At 44.8% G+C, this 18,925-nt stretch overlaps 1 protein-coding gene across 2 annotated transcripts; it reads left to right on the top strand.

The window, feature by feature from the left end:
* The first annotated feature begins 315 nt into the window (after positions 1-315).
* LOC106601509 (protein kinase C and casein kinase substrate in neurons protein 3) lies at positions 316-10,328 on the top strand. 2 transcript variants are annotated; one of them, XM_045715303.1, is made up of 10 exons: positions 316-702; positions 5,167-5,234; positions 7,748-7,904; positions 8,049-8,284; positions 8,489-8,644; positions 8,743-8,918; positions 9,194-9,314; positions 9,619-9,698; positions 9,943-10,022; positions 10,159-10,328. In XM_045715303.1, exons 2-10 carry the CDS (start codon positions 5,175-5,177, stop codon positions 10,266-10,268), a joined length of 1,176 nt encoding a protein of 391 aa, XP_045571259.1. In that variant the 5' UTR covers positions 316-702; positions 5,167-5,174; the 3' UTR covers positions 10,269-10,328. The 2 variants fall into 2 exon arrangements, with proteins under 2 accessions (XP_045571259.1, XP_045571260.1); XM_045715304.1 differs by lacking the exon at positions 9,943-10,022.
* The last annotated feature ends 8,597 nt before the right edge of the window (positions 10,329-18,925 follow it).

Below are 18,925 nucleotides of genomic sequence, written 5' to 3'. Positions count from 1 at the left end.
GGATGTCCTCACCAGCTGTGGCAGACCCCCAAACACCCTTGGGGAATGTATAGAGGAGAGGAAAGGGGGACGTGTAGGGGGTGGAATTTTGTTCTTCTTATCTTTGACTATATAATATGTGATTCTGTGGCTTGTGTAGTGGTATTTAACAACATACAGTTATATGACAAAACCTTAGGCTCTATATAGCACACATATACAGTGCTCTGTAACAGTCCTAGTCAAAGGTTGCTACTACAGACCACAGGCACACATACACACTAAAAGCCAAAAACACTGCACACTTCATTAACACTCAATGGAGAGAGGTAGAGGGTGAGAGAGAGAGAAAGAGAAAGAGGGAAAGCGAGCATAAGTGGGAGGGGTGCTGTCCAGTGGTGTGGTACAGAGAGACAGAGAATTAGTTTTCTGCAGCTGTTTTGAAGAGAGAGAGGGAACGGAGAAAGCGGGTGAGGGAGGAGAGAGGGGAAAAAGACAGCCAACTCATCCGACACTGACAGTGTGCCAAAGAAAGGGAAGAAGAGGGAGCAAAAGCACGGTAAAAGGAGTGGAAGAGAGAGGAGAGAACTACGGAAAAAACTGAGCAGGCTTAAGGGGAGAGACAGAAGGGGAGAGAGAGAGGAGGGTGGAGAGAAACTTAACCCAGAAAAGAGGAGCAAGATAAAAAAAGTGAGGCCACCAGCAGCGGTGAACGAGTGAGAGGTAAGAAACTTTTCCAGATTTCTCTGGCTGAATTCAAACTTCATTAAGACCTGATACACTGATAGTTTACTGTACAAGTCTATTTTTGTAGTATGCATTCATATGTTGCTATATATTTCCTCTAGGCGTGGGTGTATGTACTGAGTTATGTGTGACAGCCAAAACGGGGGACAGGGGGAGGAGAGAGAGTGTATGCCAGAGGGGGTGATGGGTACTGTGGTGGGGGAAGAGAGGGTAGACAGGGGGTGAGAGAGTTGGCAGTGGGAGTATGTGCCAGGCTTCAGCATTTCAATAAGTTTCAGAAGATTTCCCCTTTCTGCTTTCTCTTGGGGTAGGCTATTTCAAAAATGTTGGACTCCTCCAGAGATTTATAATAGTTTGACTTGGACAGCACACAGGCATTTCAGATTTTTTAGCATGGTCTGTGATCAACTCAAATCTATGCCAGTAGATAGTAAGTGAGATATTATTCAAATAATACCTTGATTTGGTATGCTCTTATCACTATCTGTACTGATCGGGGTCCTTCACTAGAAAAACTAATAATTGGTTTAGCAGTCGCAGAGGATATATGGATTTAGCGGTCCATCTCAAAGGAATGAAGGGATACCTCTCATTCTTAGAGATTATCAACAGAGAAACAACCATTGATAGTTCTTCATCGTGTTCTTCCTCGTGGTCTTCCTCGTGCTAAAATAAAGGTTGAATAAAATAAAGGTTACATTTTAAAACATTCCCGGCATGCTTTAGCCCTGCCCAGAGGGAGAGGATTCAGTGAGGGAACAGGAAGAGGGGTCAAAGGTTAAGAAGGAAATTATTAATGATATATCTGGCCTCCTGTAGTGATAGGGAACAAAATACCCTGTGGGTTGTGTCATCTTCCTGCAGACAGACAGACAGACAGACAGACAGACAGACAGACAGACAGACAGACAGACAGACAGACAGACAGACAGACAGACAGACAGACAGACAGACAGACAGACAGACAGACAGACAGACAGACAGACAGACAGACAGACAGACAGACAGACAGACAGACAGACAGACAGACAGAGCGAGCGAGAGACAGAAAGGATCCACACTTTCATCACAGGCCCTCAGTGGAGATGAAGAATCATGTGATAACCCATGAATAGAGGCAGATACAGAAGAATCACTGGATCTGATAGTGGGTCTGACTGAGGGTGGGAGAGATAGAGATATCTGGAAAACAGGCAGAGAAAGATTAGTCTTGTGACAGAGTGGGATTCGTTACATTCCCTGTAAAATGCCTTGAGAGAGGTTTTATTGTAAGCTGTTTGGGATCATGTGGGTTTGTCTCTCTAGTTTATATTTGTGTCACTGAGCATGTGAGTCTGTCTGCAGGGCCGCCTCTAGCCTTTTGGGGATTTGTTTTGCAGTTTTAAAGCTAATTTCCTGCAATTCTACACATTTTGTAATGACGTATGCCATGTTAATGTGATATCTTAATGAGAATGACTAACAAAATCAATGGGGGCCCCCTGGAGTTCAGGGCCCCTGGACACTTGCCCTACGTGTTTAGATAGCTGGCTAGACTAACTACCTATTAAACAAATTGTTAGCTGACATGGCTAATTGAGTGACTATCAGTGACTGACATAACAAGAGAACAGTGGAGGCTGGTGGGAGAAGCTATAGGAGGACGGGCTCATTGTAGGAGGACGTCCTCCTATAGCTCCTCCCACAAGTCTCCTCTGCAGCAGAAAAACTGCTGATGTACAACCACATTTAGAAATTGTACCTGGTGTATTCTTGCTCTCTATAGTAGGTTTAGACAATTCTATTTTTGGGGGTCGTGCCCGCTAGCGGCCGAGGGCCCTAAGAAACCTCTTATTTGCTGGAACCGGCACTGTCTGTCTGAGTGCGTGTCTGTAGATTTAGGAGCATGTGAGTTTGTGTGTGTGTTGTGTGCGTATTGCATGTGTGTCTATGTTTTAATGTTTTCTCTAGGGCGAGAGGGGAAGACAAGCCCATCAGCAGAGACACAGAGAGGGAGAGAGTAGGAAGACAGGGACAGTGGGGTGACCTTTACCCCCTGTTTATTTTGGGATGGCTCAAGTTTCAAAGCTGGGAATTGTGGGAGAGGGCATTCCATCCTTGCTGGTAGACTCAGGGCCTTAAATGCCAGGCGTGTGAGTATCTGTTTTACTGTATTATACTGATACTGTACCACGCCAGAATAACTCCCTCTCACCTACTGCTAGTTATCAGTCTACCCTGTACACTGTAGAAATTATACTTTGCTTTTGCAACACATTTGTCCAATTCTACACTGTAATGGAAAACTGTAATTTATACGGTAATTTGGGGTATTATCAACAACAACAAATTTGTGGGCGGGGAAATAATTGCTGTATTTGTAATGATATTGTAATTCCAAACCACAGAGTACAGTACCATACCGTATCTTTAGAGCACCAAAAACCTTTTGACCACTAGTGGGTGCACGGTATTGTTGTTTCTGGCTCATTACCATATTTTGAGGCGTGCCTTGTAAGATGCTATATTTGTTGCACCCATGAGTGAGAATGCTGTACCAATTGAACTCCTATGTGGTTACAGTGTCTCATCAATTTAAAATGTATAGGGGACAGATTGGAGTGGCAGCAAGTTGTAGCCCTTTCCTGCAGTCAATGACCAAAGTGCTCCCTTTGGCCTTGTGGGTGAAATGTTATGAATATCTTTTATAATATGCTAATTTATCAAGAACATTTTTGAAAAAAGCTATGAAAAAATGGTGTTTCTATGTCAAACAGTTTTGTTATATTTCAGTCTTCTGTGATTTACGTTTTAAACATTTAAATTATCTGACATTGTTGTCACGTCCTGACCAGTAAAGGGCCTATTTGTTATTGTAGTTTGGTCAGGACGTGGCAGAGGGTATTTGTTGTACATGTTTTTGGTTATGTGTTTATATAGAGGGTTATTTTGTGTAGAGTGTTTCTGGGTTTAGTGGTGTATCTATGTAGAAAGGGTATTTGATTTAAGTGGTCGGGGTTTATGAGATGTATTTATGTAAGATAGGGTGTTTGATTTAGGTGTTCCGGGTTGTTGGGTATGTTCTTGTATTGTATTTCTAGGGGGCTGGTCTAGTGTTGTATTTCTGTGTTGGCCTGGTGTGGCTCTCAATCAGGAACAGCTGTACATCGTTGTTGCTGATTGAGAGTCATACTTTGGTAGCCTGTTAGTTGGTGGGAGATTGTGCTTGTTTAGCTGTGTGCCTGACAAGACTGTCCAGTTCGTTTTTTTATACGTTTATTGTGTTTCCCTTCTTCACCAAATAAAAACATGAGTATATATTTTCCCGCTGCGTCATGGTCTTTACCCTACGACACCTGTGACAATTGTACAGGTTTCTTCTTGTTTTTAAGCCTATAACCGTGTGTGAGGTTATACTTTTGTTTCAAAGTACATTTGTTTAAGACTACCATGTGTGACCCTGATTTAGCCCACTGCAGTAAAAGGTTAAACCTTAAATTTGTTTAGCATTTTGCCATGTCCTTGGTCTGTTTTGCTCTGTGGTTGCAGCCAGTTTGTGTCACGTCTGTTCGAAGGAGCGGACCAAGATGCAGCGTTTTTGTAGTTCCACATATTTAAACGTGAAACTTAATGCAATACCGAAATAACTTGAAAAATAGGAAAACAACAAACCGTGACGCAGAGAGGACAACACACTACTCAAAAGATAATCACCCACAAGGACAGGTGGGACAAACATCAACTTAAGTATGGCCTCCAATTAGAGACAACGACAACCAGCTACCTCTAATTGGAGGTCATGCCAAACAACAACCCACATAGAAATACAACAACTAGAACCTGAACATAGACATACAAAAACAGATCAACACCCCCTGTCACGCCCTGACCACTCTACCATAGAAAATAACAACTTACTATGGTCAGGACGTGACAGTTTGGAAGCCTTTGTTAAGGCCTCCGGAAGTGCACGTGATATAAAACACCAGAAATATGTGTAAACACTTTGCATACTGCAGCAGCCAACCTGCTTGCACTAATCCCTTGTAATTACAGAACAATACTGTGAAATATAAACCCCACCCCTCAGTGAATTTCATTCATTCACAGTTGAAGTGTACTGGCTTTGATATCGTATTCATATTACAGTAGGTATACTACAGTATACTACAATATGAAACACAGAATTTTACTTATGACTGAGCTGCCTGTAAGTTACTGTCAAATTCACAGCAACGTCTTTACAGTGTATCTTCTTATCTGTCCAGTTTTATTTATACATGTAACAATCTCTTGAATAAACTTTACTGTGTAGGAAAATAATTATCTCAGACTTTCTAAACCAAACTGGTCTTCATGGATTTCCATCATTGTATTCAACTGACCATGTAAATGTATGTTGAGAGGTGCACAGAATGTTGAAGGACATAAATTATTTCACTATATATTTTTCTGTTTCAGTGGACAGGATGTCGACTCTCCCTCCTGAGGTTGCCACTGAAGGTGCCACCAAACAGAGCTTCTGGATGGTGAGTATGTGTGTGTGCGTGTGTGTGTGTGCACAGAGAAATGGAGGGAGAGAGATGGAGAAAGAAGTGGAGAAGGGGAAGAAACAGACCGGAAAACACAGCAGCACTTAGCCTCAGGATGTCTTGATAACCTTGTACAAGAGATTCCCGTGACAGACAAAACAGTATTGCTGCTCATAGGTCAGTGTGTACAAGGCCTCTCTATCACACTTGGCTGGCTATATGTTGTTTAGCTTCAGATAAATGAAGTTCTGCTTCCCTTTTAGCTGGGACATCATCCCATCATTCACCCACCTCTTTACAGACGTATCGTAATCCTTACAATGTTATTACTTGTTAATAAACAACTCTGAAATGGATTATGACAACTTAATAATACATCATATATGCCATTTAGCAGACGATTTTATCCAAACCAACTTACAGTCATGTGTCCATACATTTTACATATGGGTTGTTGGATGCTTAAGATTTTTATTTAGTTGCAGTGTACAGTGAAGTACTTAAGCTCCGAGCTCCAACAGTGCAGGTGTGAATGAAACAAAAAAACAAAACAATAATAATACTGATAAATATAAATGTCTATTGGGGTCCATAGAGGGAGCAGATAGCGAATATGTTTCTCAAATGAAAAATATATTTGTTTTTAACCATCCTCCATAATGCTCATATCATGATAGGCAGATAAATGTGCTATGGCTATAGGATAGGTTGGTTTGGCTTCTATGCTCCACCAATTGGCTAGTTGCAGCTCCATCCGACTGACCAGTGTCTGCTTCTTCTCTTCCTGTTTGCTGGCCTCCTGGTCATTGCCCCACTTTCATCTCCCCTCTCTCTCTGTAATTTGGGCTCCCTCCTGTTGTGTTGGATGTGTTTCCAGCCCAGTTCCTCTTAGTGCTGTTCTCTGGCCCTCCTCTTCTGGCTGCTGCCTGTCATTGTGAAGTGTTGGGTTGAATATGTGCTCTGGCTCTTATTATGGAGTATAATGGTTGTGTTGTCATAGTTGTTACTAGTTAAGTTCTGTAGAGTGTGTAGAATAGCCATCACTGGAGTGACAGTCCACTGTACTGTCTGATTGATTTGAGTTTATAGGTTGACTTTGTTGTTTCCCCAGCATTTCACATTGTTCTAGTTCTGCCTGTTATGTACACAACTATGCAGCCATTTGATTGCTCTCCTGTGTTGGTATGTACATGAAATGTGATTTGTTACAGAGAACCATGTCTGATCTCTGATGACTTGTTTTCTGTGATATACTGTAGTGTTGTGCAGGCTCAGTTGTAGTGGCTGTCTCGGCCTTTGTGATTGGATGGCTGCGGCTAGTTCTAGAGCAGTGCTGTTGGCTTTGGGCAAGATTCCTCAGCTGTTTTCACTTAATTCTCAGAGTCAGTAGAAACCACAACATACACAAAGAGAGAGGGAGAGGGAGGGAACGGGAAGAGGATGACCTAAAGGAGAGACAATTACATAGATATTGTTTGGAAACGTGCCAAGGTGTGTGTACGTATGAGAAAAAGAGAGTGAAAGAGAGAGAGAGAGAGAGAGAGAGAGAGAGAGAGAGAAAAAAAATATGAATAAAAGTGATCAAACTGAAGCAGAGGGGTGAAAATAGAGCCAGGAAAATAATGGAGCGTTTTCCAAACTCCACATCCACAAACACAACTCTGGTAATGTCATTACCCTCTGTTACTCCATCACTCCCTTTTCATCTGTCCTTTTACTGGCCTGTCTATGGGCCTGTTTTCATCTGTCCTTTTACTGGCCTGTCTATGGGCCTGTTTTTACCTGTCCTTTTACTGGCCTGTCTATGGGCCTGTTTTCATCTGTCCTTTTACTGGCCTGTCTATGGGCCTGTTTTCACCTGTCCTTTTACTGGCCTGTCTATGGGCCTGTTTTCATCTGTCCTTTTACTGGCCTGTCTATGGGCCTGTTTTCACCTGTCCTTTTACTGGCCTGTCTATGGGCCTGTTTTTATCTGTCCTTTTACTGGCCTGTCTATGGGCCTGTTTTCATCTGTCCTTTTACTGGCCTGTCTATGGGCCTGTTTCCACCTGTCCTTTTACTGGCCTGTCTATGGGCCTGTTTTCATCTGTCCTTTTACTGGCCTGTCTATGGGCCTGTTTTCATCTGTCCTTTTACTGGCCTGTCTATGGGCCTGTTTTCACCAGCCACACCCCGTGGTGCCTTCAATAGGCTTTGACAGAAACCTCAAAACATTAAAATGACTTGTCTAAAGGAAAACATATCGACATTAGGATGAGAACAGGTTACAGGTCACGGTGTCGAGAGTGTAGAGAGGAAACAGTAAAATAGTTTTTTAACTGAAAGGAACTTCACTATTCGTGTTAATATCCATTGCTACATTACTACTGTACGTCCAATCTCAAACTTTTCCCTCCCCCTCCTCGTCCTTGTTCACCCTCTCTATTCCCCCCTCCCTCCCTCCCTCCCTCCCTCCCTCCCTCCCTCCCTCCCTCCCTCCCTCCCTCTCGCTCTCTCTGTCCTCCCCCTAGCCTGGGAACTACCAGCGCACGGTGAAGCGCACGGAGGATGCCTTCCAGGCGTGTAATGACATCGTGCTGTGCTTCCAGGAGAGAGCCCGTGTGGAAAGGCAGTACGCTCAGCAGCTCAGTGAGTGGAGCAACAAGTGGAAGCCCCTAGTGGACTCCAGTGAGTACTGCAGCTGAAGAGATTTACTGTTTGCTCACTATGTTCCCTGTTGATACTGTATACCCATCCACTCTCTCTCTCTCTCTCTCTCTCTCTCTCTCTCTCTCTCTCTTCATCCCTCTCTCTGCTCTCCTCCCTCTACAGGCCCGCTATATGGATCCCTCCTGACGGCGTGGCAGTGTTTCCTCTCCTCCGCCGACCGTCTCGCCGCCCTGCACTCGTCCGTGTGTCGCTCCCTGGTTTCGGAAGACGGGGACCGCGTCAGGACCTGGCAGAAAGAGAGCTTCCATAAGAAGCTCTTTGGAGGCTTCAAGGAGTCCCAGGACTTTGGGACTGGCTTCGCACGTGCTCAGAAGCCATGGGCCAAACGGCTGAAGAAGGTTAGAATACTGTAGATCAAAGAGAGGTCTCTCTAAGACACTATGAATCACCACGTTGAATGGACAATCGCTACTGAGAAATTCCCAGACTCAAAGATCATACCTTTATATAGGGTAGGGCGGAGGTAAATGACTTGTAGGGGTTTGTATGGGAGTCTTCATTCAGTCACTAATATGTCAGCGTTACCTTATGCCCCTCCTCAGCTGGACAAAGCCAGGAGTGCATTCCATAAAGTGCAGCGTAAGGAGCAGACTGCCAGGGACCGGGAGGTCCACGCCAAGGGAAACCCTGACGTGGCCATCGAGAAACAGAGGAAGATTCAGGAGGAAAGAGAGCTGGCTCAACAGGAGACGGAGAAAGTAAGTGATAGACAGTAAGAGAATGAAGGAGAGAAGTGAATGTGTGAGTCTGTGTTTGTAATACTGTGTAACTCTCCCTCCAATGCGACACCCCACAGGTGCGAGCCCGCTATGAGAAGGTTCTGGAGGAGGTGACCCGCTATGCCCCTCGCTACATGGAGGAGATGGAGTGTATTTTTGACCAATCACAGGAGGAGGAGAGGAAGAGGATCAGCTTCCTCAAACAGGCCTTCCTGTCTGTCCACAGACACCTGGACGTCACCAACAACGAGAGGTAGGCTACACCTGCAGCCAGTCTGTTACTAGGATGGTGTGTGTGGGTGTGTTTGTTGTAGTTGTGTAAATGTCTTTATCTCGTCTCTCACTCTCCATTTCTGTCACGCCCCATTCTATCATCCCCCCTCTCTCCCTCCCCTCTGTCTCTCTCCCTCACCCTCTCTCTCCTTCTCTCTCCCTCCCTCACTCTCCTTCTCCCCTCTCTCTCCCTCTCCCTTCCCCTCTCTCCCTCCCCCCTCTCTCTCCCTCCCCCTCTCTCCTCCTCTCTCCCAGTGTGAAGGCTGTGTATAATGAGCTCCACAACACTCTCATGGCCATCAATGAGCAGGACGACCTGCGCTGGTGGAAGAACACCCACGGACCGGGCATGCCCACCGACTGGCCTCAGTTCCAGGTGCAACACACACACATGCACACACTCACACACACAGACACAGCGGGCTAATGGAAGTTAATGGGGCCTAATATAGTGTACTGTAATATGGATTGATGTAGACTTCGGCCCTGTGTTATTGTCAGAGTTAGTCTAATGTAGTGAACAGTGTTACAAGCTAATGCAGCAGACTGTATAACAGTAGCACATGGTCCAACATACTGAGAATAACAACAATGTGACCAGTATTACAGTCTCTGGAGGCTAATATACTGGACTGGTCTGCCTTGTTGTACAATGGGGTCTAATGAAACGTCTCTTTCAGGAGTGGACGCCAGAAAAGAAAAGCAAAAAAGGGAAGAAAGAGAAAGAGGTAGCGTCACAGCAAGGCACCATAGAGAGGAGGTAAACATGTCTCCACCTGTCTGTCTTTATTGATTCCTCCTACAGTACAACTCTATCTCAGTGATGTGAAGTAGTTAGAGGAATTTACGTTACAGTCTTAGTATGATACAGGAGACATGTAGTACTCACTTCCCATCTCATTATGATGAATCATATAGTTCAGATACTGACTGTTGTGTTAATTGCTTGTAGTTAGGGTTAGTGTATGGTTGATTTACACTAACACGCACACTCTCTCTCTCAGTGTAATGATTGGAGGAGTTAAGGTCAGGGCTCTCTATGACTATGACGGACAGGAGACAGATGAGCTCTCCTTTAAAGCAGGTAGGCCTTTACGCTGTACTTGTCTGTGTAGAGAGAGAGAGAGAGAGAGAGAGAGAGAGAGAGAGAGAGTGTGTCTGTGGTACTCTGTGGTACTCTGTTACTGAATGATATATAATGGCCATCCTCTCCCCTCCAGGTGAGGAGTTTCTGAAGACTGAGGATGAGGATGACCAGGGCTGGTGTAGAGGGATGAAGGATGGAGGGAGAGAGGGACTCTACCCAGCCAACTATGTAGAGACGGTGTAGTTACACCACTATGTTTGTAAAAAGAAATAGATAGAATGAAAGTGACTCATTTTGATAAGATCCACAGTGACTATCCTGAAATGATCCTCAGCTGATGTTTACTGTGTACTGTTCCTTAATGAATCCAGGCTGCATCACATCCGGCCGTGATTGGGAGTCCCACAGGGCGGCGCACAATTGGCCCAGCGTCGTCCAGGTTAGGGTTTGGTCGGGGTAGGCCGTCATTGTAAATAAGAATTTGTTCTTAACTGACTTGCCTAGTTAAATAAAGGTAAAACATTTTTTATGAATAAATAAATAATAATACATTTAAAAAGTGTCCATGCTATCTGCAGGAAAGCTTTCATCCAAAGAGAATACACTATGGGGATATGATAGCTCTGAATGAACTTTTGGCATACCTACACGGCATCAAATATCCTGGTTTTCTTTTCTTTAAAATATGTTGGAAAATGTTTAATATATTTACCTGAGACACCTATATGAAAGCTATATGATGTATGATGCCTTTTTTGTACAATTTGAGAGATGCGATGCTGATTCTATAGGTACATACATGTACTGTACATGTCAACACTTGATGCTGAAGCCATACTGTATGTTTGCTGTTCTTATAGCGCTAAACTCTCCTGTTCGCTTTAGTGAAACATGTATTTATGTAGAAATAAGTGCTTATCACAGGCTTTAATCAGTGATTATTATGAACAGAGTGAAACTTTGACAATGAGCACAATTCATCAATACCTGTAGCCTGACCAGTAATAGTATGAGTAGCAAAGTCTCCTGTAGCCTGTGTGTGTTATAAGAGTACAATGTGACAGGATTGGAATCTCCTCTCAGAGGGACTGTAATAGATCTCCTCTCAGAGGGACTGTAATAGATCTCCTCTCAGAGGGACTGTAATAGATCTCCTCTCAGAGGGACTGTAATAGATCTCCTCTCAGAGGGACTGTAATAGATATCCTCTCAGAGGGACTGTAATAGATCTCCTCTCAGAGGGACTGTAATAGATCTCCTCTCAGAGGGACTGTAATAGATCTCCTCTCAGAGGGACTGTAATAGATCTCCTCTCAGAGGGACTGTAATAGATCTCCTCTCAGAGGGACTGTAATAGATCTCCTCTCAGAGGGACTGTAATAGATCTCCTCTCAGAGGGACTGTAATAGATCTCCTCTCAGAGGGACTGTAATAGATCTCCTCTCAGAGCGACTGTAATAGATCTCCTCTCAGAGGGACTGTAATAGATCTCCTCTCAGAGGGACTGTAATAGATCTCCTCTCAGAGGGACTGTAATAGATCTCCTCTCAGAGGGACTGTAATAGATCTCCTCTCAGAGGGACTGTAATAGATCTCCTCTCAGAGGGACTGTAATAGATCTCCTCTCAGAGGGACTGTAATAGATCTCCTCTCAGAGGGACTGTAATAGATCTCCTCTCAGAGGGACTGTAATAGATCTCCTCTCAGAGGGACTGTAATAGATCTCCTCTCAGAGGGACTGTAATAGATCTCCTCTCATCGCCTTCTTGATGGCAACTACCCTTAATAGAAACTTTGCCAAAGTGAAGGATAGGATGCCATTTCTGTGCCTGTCCACGTTCTGGTTTTTCTTTTCCATTTCTAAATGTGTGTATATGTGAGTGTGTACTATACATGCATGTGTGTGTATATGTGTGTACTATACATGCATGTGTGTGTATATGTGTGTACTATACATGCATGTGTGTGTATATGTGAGTGTGTACTATACATGCATGTGTGTGTATATGTGTGTACTATACATGCATGTGTGTGTATATGTGAGTGTGTACTATACATACATGTGTGTGTATATGTGAGTGTGTACTATACATGCATGTGTGTGTATATGTGATTGTGTACTATACATGCATGTGTGTGTATATGTGTGTACTATACATGCATGTGTGTGTATATGTGAGTGTGTACTATACATGCATGTGTGTGTATATGTGAGTGTGTACTATACATGCATGTGTGTGTAAATGTGAGTGTGTACTATACATGCATGTGTGTGTAAATGTGAGTGTGTACTATACATGCATGTGTGTGTAAATGTGAGTGTGTACTATACATGCATGTGTGTGTAAATGTGAGTGTGTACTATACATGCATGTGTGTGAAAGGTAAGCCTCGGCCCTCATTGTCTCTTGTAGTAGTATATTTGAGCCTTTCATACTGTAAGTGCCTTTCTAAAGAATAAAATGAAACAAAACAAATGTTGATAACTTTTGTTGCCAGGTTCTTGGACAGGAGATGACGAGTGATAACACATTTAAGGATGGTGTTTGTGTTGTTCTACAGTACATACAGTATCAATGTTTATTTACACATACACTGAAGAGAACAGCTAAATGTACAGTATATGTGTGTGTGTTTGAGTGTATGCGCGTGCGTGTGTGAATGTGTGTATACAAGTGCTTGCAGCCGTGTGTGTGTGTATGTGTGTGTGAATACCATCGGCCTGGGTGTTGAACCGGGCTCTGGAGCGTGTTTATGGTGCCACATCAGTAGAGTTGTCAGTCTGAGTGGCAGTCAGACACAGACATCTCTGGCTCCCAAGTGTGTATCACAGACTGTGTCAGAGAGTAGAGCAGAGTGGAGTAGAGCAGAGTGGAGTAGAGCAGAGTGCAGTAGAGCGAGGCATCCTGGACCTAGTTCAGGTCAATCGCTTCTCTTCATCTGCCTGTGATGTCACCTCTCTCAGCCAGATGGGAAGTGACATTACCATATGGTCAGAATTCAAACACATCACCCATGGCTCTGGATGTTGATGATTCTGTATTCAAAGGATTGCACATAGTAAGTGGCTCAGCAGTGAAACAAACAGATGGTATCATTGTAATGTGATATGGAATTCAACAGAAATAAAGGCTATGCATGTATTATAGGTAAAACATAAATGGAATGTCTACTGTATATCTAGAACCATGCCATGATTTGTATGTGTCACGCCCTGACCTTAGAGATCCCTTTTATTCTCTATTTGGTTAGGTCAGGTTGTGACTAGGGTGGGCAATCTATGTTTTCCATTTCTTTGTTGGGCGGGTATGGTTCCCAATCAGAGGCAGCTGTCTATCATTGTCTCTGATTGGGGATCATACTTAGGCAGACTTTTTTCCACCTTTAGTTTGTGGGATCTTGATTTTGTATAGCTGCTGTATAGCCTGCAGAACTTTACGTTCGTTTTTGTATTTTGCTGTTTTGTCGGTGTTCATTTTAATAAAGTAAAATGTACGCCTACCACGCTGCACCTTGGTCCGATCATTACGACAAACGTAACAGTATGCCACATAGTTTAAAATCTGTTGATTGGTCAAAATGATACCCCACCTGTATGTGGTCATGTGAGTAGGAAGGATGGGTCAAAATGGCCGTGGTGGTGTGAGGAAACAATTAATTAAATGTTTGTTTAAAAGTTTGAAAGTAAAATAGTTGAGTAATTGTGCTGTAAAAACCTGTTTCTTTGAATTATCTTCCTGGGAAAATGTGATCACTGGACTACTCTCATCACCAAGGACTTCCTTTCATCACCAATGACTTCCTTTCAGCACCAAGTACTTCCTATCACCCCCAAGGACGTCCTTTCACCCCCAAGGACTTCATATCATCACCAAGGACTTTCTATCATCACCAAGGACTTCCTGATTATGTTGATTGACTCTCCTGCATTTCCTGTTGGATTTTTGTGAAATTACTCTCATTTTGGTTTGTGACCTTTGAACTCTGGACAACTGAATTTACAGGTGGCTCGATATAGTAGATAGATAGTTGGCCCTCTCCACACTCCCTCACTGTTTCATTGTGAAGGCAAGCAAACATGCATTATTAGCTTGTGTGTCGTGATGGTTTAGACTTGCACAAATACAGTGTGATAGAAACACAACCTAATGATGCCACTTTGAGGGGCGAAGACGCATAAAGGGATACTTCATCCAAATGATGACTTCACCTCATCTTACCTCATCTTAAGGGTGCATAGTAGTCCATGGAACCGTAGAGTCAGCTAACCCCAAGGTTACCTTCACCTTGTAGGGATTCAGGTTCTAAGTTCCTGGTAGTCCGACACCCTTGCTATCCAATAAGCTTTTCTCCGAGTCTTCATTTGGCCAATCAGAGCACAGCTTATTCCACAGAGATAGAATTCAGCAATTTATATTCATTAAGAGAGCTCATTTTATACAGTAAGTGCAATGCCAACACATAACAATTAACACTCACTTGTTTGTCACGGCAATTATGATTGGAAACAGCTCATTTACATGCTAATGGTCCCCTGACATCCATTGAAATTGACGCCAGTGAGCTCTCAAAGACAAACCGGTCAATCGTGTCACCCATTTATCTTAGTCAGGTCAACATGTGGCCAACCACTCTTAGGACATAGTCTCTGCCCTCTGTATTTACTATGAAACAGTCAGACATCACATCTCCTGCCACTCACAGCAGTCACCACGAAGACAGTCAATGGAGAGAGTCAGTTTACAGTGGCTTTACCTCCAGTGTCATATCATTATATCAATTTGCTTAGAAGAGTGATTTGATCCGATCCCCAATGATCTCTTTTGTTTGTGTGGATCCTCCTTCTCTCTGTCTCTCTGTCTCTCCGTTTCTCTCTCTCTGTCTCGTTCAAATGAAGTTCAACTACACTTAATTAATATCCTACACACACCAAGGTAGAAAGATGCACATGCACCCACGGAGACTCATCTGCAGTTCACCAGGCAGCCAACAGAGGGGGCTAAAGGATCAGATTGGCAGCATACAGCAGGCCTGTCTCAAGGAGAAATATGCTCACTGGTGTAGCAGCATATTGGGAAAATGTCTTTATTCCCTCATGTTTCATGTTGTGACAAGCAGAACTTTGGGTTGCCATGGAGAGAGCTGCTGGAAAAAACATAATTAAAAGCCCTGGAACTGGTGTTAGTCTGACTCAGTGCATGTCTGTCTGCAGATGAATGAGAATGCAAGATGTTTCCTTGAAGGCAAATCGAACGAATGCATGTTTTTATATTGTGTGTATGCATAATGTTCATATAATGCTGAGTGTATGTTAAAGGGAGAGAGGATGTCAATTATGCTGTGTTACTCATATGTCTTCATTGATACAATTCAGTCTAGCAGGGTAAGGTACATAGAAAGTGTATGTGTATGTGTGTGCTTGTGTGTGTGTGTGTGTGTGTGTGTGTGGCTGTTGTGTGTCTGTGGGTATCCCTATGTAAACACAGACCGGTGTGTGTAGAAATGACTCACCGTCCCTGTTAGAAAGACACAGAGTAGAGGAGCAGATGAGTGTTCTCCCAGCTTGTCAGTCACACAGCACTCCCAGATGGGCTCTCACCTCCTCCCCTGGTGTCTCTCAGACAAACAAACCCCCCCCAGGGGAGAACCTCAATCCCTCCTACGGCCAATAGGGAGATGAAACCCCCAATCCCCCCTACGGCCCACAGGGAGATGAAACCCCCAATCCCCCTTACAGCTCACAGGGAGATGAAACCCCCAATCCCCCCTACGGCCCACAGGGAGATGAAACCCCCAATCCCCCTTACAGCCCACAGGGAGATGAAACCCCCAATCCCCCATACAGCCCACAGGGAGATGAAACCCCCAATCCCCCTTACAGCCCACAGGGAGATGAAACCCCCAATCCCCCATACGGCCCACAGGGAGATGAAACCCCCAATCCCCCTTACGGCCCACAGGGAGATGAAACCCCCAATCCCCCATACTAGCCCACAGGGAGATGAAACCCCCAATCCCCTTACAGCCCACAGGGAGATGAAACCCCCAATCCCCCATACGGCCCACAGGGAGATGAGACCCCCAATCCCCCCTACGGCCCAAAGGGAGATGAAACCCCCAATCCCCCTACTTGCCCACAGGGAGATGAAACCCCCAATCCCCCATACGGCCCACAGGGAGATGAAACCCCCAATCCCCCCTACGGCCCACAGGGAGATGAGACCCCCAATCCCCCTACGGCCCAAAGGGAGATGAAACCCCAATCCCCCATACTTGCCCACAGGGAGATGAAACCCCCAATCCCCCCTACGGCCCAAAGGGAGATGAAACCCCCAATCCCCCCATACTGCCCACAGGGAGATGAAACCCCAATCCCCCATACTGGCCCAAAGGGAGTTGAAACCCCCAATCCCCCATACTTGCCCACAGGGAGATGAAACCCCCAATCCCCCATACAGCCCACAGGGAGATGAAACCCCCAATCCCCCATACTTGCCCACAGGGAGATGAAACCCCCAATCCCCCATACAGCCCACAGGGAGATGAAACCCCCAATCCCCCATACTGGCCCACAGGGAGATGAAACCCCCAATCCCCCATACAGCCCAAAGGGAGTTGAAACCCCAATCCCCCCTATGGCCCATAGGAAGATGAAAGCCCCACTCCCCCCTCTGACCCACAGGAAGGACGACCAGGGGGCGGACGAGAGGACCAGAAGGTGGGGAAGAGGGCCTACTCACACAAGAGGGTCAGCTCAGGAGAAAGGGGGGAGGGCTCTCTGGCTCGCTTGGCCTCTGTGTGCATCCATTTTCATTTTAAACTGGCCAAAAATAATGAGCAATCAAGAAGATGGTTATTCTAGCATTTCAATTAGCCTAATTAAAGAGAGGGCAGCAGGCCACTGAATAGAATGGCTAACAGAACGGTGTGTGTGTGTGCAGTACGTCGGTGTGTGTGTGTCTGTGGACGTGTTTAATTCTGCATGAATAGTAAAATAACAAAAATTGAACCAACTGGGGACATTTTGTTATTCCTCACAAAACCAACTGCTATAGGGGGTTAACGTTTAGAATTAGTGTTAGGGTTAGAATTAGGTTTAGGAGCTAGGGATAGGATTAGGGTTAGGGTTAACGTTAGGGTAAGGGTATGGGAAACATTTTAATCGGACTGAATTGTGTTTCCCCACAAGGTTAGTTATACAAGACTGTGTGTGGGTGTGTGTGTACATGTGTGTGTGTGTCTACGTGTGCGTCAGTGTGTTTGAAATACACTCTGAGGGATTGAATTCCTGCATCACCAGTCAGATTCAGAAATTAACCCCTTTCTCCCCAAATCTCTCCCTCCATTCATAGCCCAGAACGTAAGTTATAACCTCAATACCAACACCAGATCCCAGAACAGATCCTCTCTTCACTCCAGTTTAACAAACACAATTTACCCCAATCTGTTGCTGATCCTAGAACAGTTGGTTGATAACATCCTGTTTCTTTCTACACCAGACTGAGCCCCAGAAAGGCCCAGGCAGCCATGCAGAAGGGGCTGGCAGTGAGAGAGTGAACTGTAACTTCAGCATCTCGTCTGCTCTGACAGTGAGAGAGTGAACTGTAACTTCAGCATCTCGTCTGCTCTGACAGTGAGAGAGTGAATTGTAACTTTAGCATCTCGTCTACTCTGACAGTGAGAGAGTGAACTGTAACTTCAGCATCTCGTCTACTCTGACAGTGAGAGAGTGAACTGTAACTTCAGCATCTCGTCTGCTCTGACAGTGAGAGAGTGAACTGTAACTTCAGCATCTCGTCTGCTCTGACAGTGAGAGAGTGAACTGTAACTTCAGCATCTCGTCTACTCTGACAGTGAGAGAGTGAACTGTAACTTCAGCATCTCGTCTACTCTGACAGTGAGAGAGTGAACTGTAACTTCAGCATCTCGTCTGCTCTGACAGTGAGAGAGTGAACTGTAACTTCAGCATCTCGTCTGCTCTGACAGTGAGAGAGTGAACTGTAACTTCAGCATCTCGTCTACTCTGACAGTGAGAGAGTGAACTGTAACTTCAGCATCTCGTCTGCTCTGACAGTGAGAGAGTGAACTGTAACTTCAGCATCTCGTCTACTCTGACAGTGAGAGAGTGAACTGTAACTTCAGCATCTCGTCTGCTCTGACAGTGAGAGAGTGAACTGTAATTTCAGCATCTCGTCTGCTCTGGCAGTGAGAGAGTGAACTGTAACTTCAGCATCTCGTCTGCTCTGACAGTGAGAGAGTGAACTGTAACTTCAGCATCTCGTCTGCTCCGACAGTGAGAGAGTGAACTGTAACTTCAGCATCTCGTCTGCTCTGACAGTGAGAGAGTGAACTGTAACTTCAGCATCTCGTCTGCTCTGACAGTGAGAGCCAGATGGTCATGTAGAACACTCACAGTGACATGAGCGAACACAGCTCCCTCTGCTGGAGCTCCCGCACACACACACACACACACACACACACACACACACACACACACACACACACACACACACACACACACACACACACACACACACACAAGGACTCACGCGCGCATGCGAGAAGCACACACACACACACGCACGCATGCATGCACACACTCATTAACATAAATGCAAATGGTACAGGCACTAACACATTTCCTACAGCTTTCTTTCCACGGTTCCCTGGTCGTTTCTTCTTTCATTAGTCACCCCTTTCATCCTCTCTTTTTTCTCTTCCTCTCTCTCTCTCTCTCTCTCTCTCTCTCTCTCTCTCTCTCTCTCGCTCTCTCTCTCTCTCTCTCTCTCTCTCTCTCTCTTCATGTCCCTGTGCTCCTCGTTTCAGTCTGCTGGTCAGAGTTAATTGGCTGCTGTCTAATTGCTGCTCATTAGCTTGAGTAACCAAACATTTAAAACAGC

The sequence above is a fragment of the Salmo salar genome, chromosome ssa03 (genome assembly GCF_905237065.1).
Source record: "Salmo salar chromosome ssa03, Ssal_v3.1, whole genome shotgun sequence".
NCBI lineage: Eukaryota > Metazoa > Chordata > Actinopteri > Salmoniformes > Salmonidae > Salmo > Salmo salar.
This window is presented reverse-complemented; position numbering and strand designations above follow the sequence as displayed.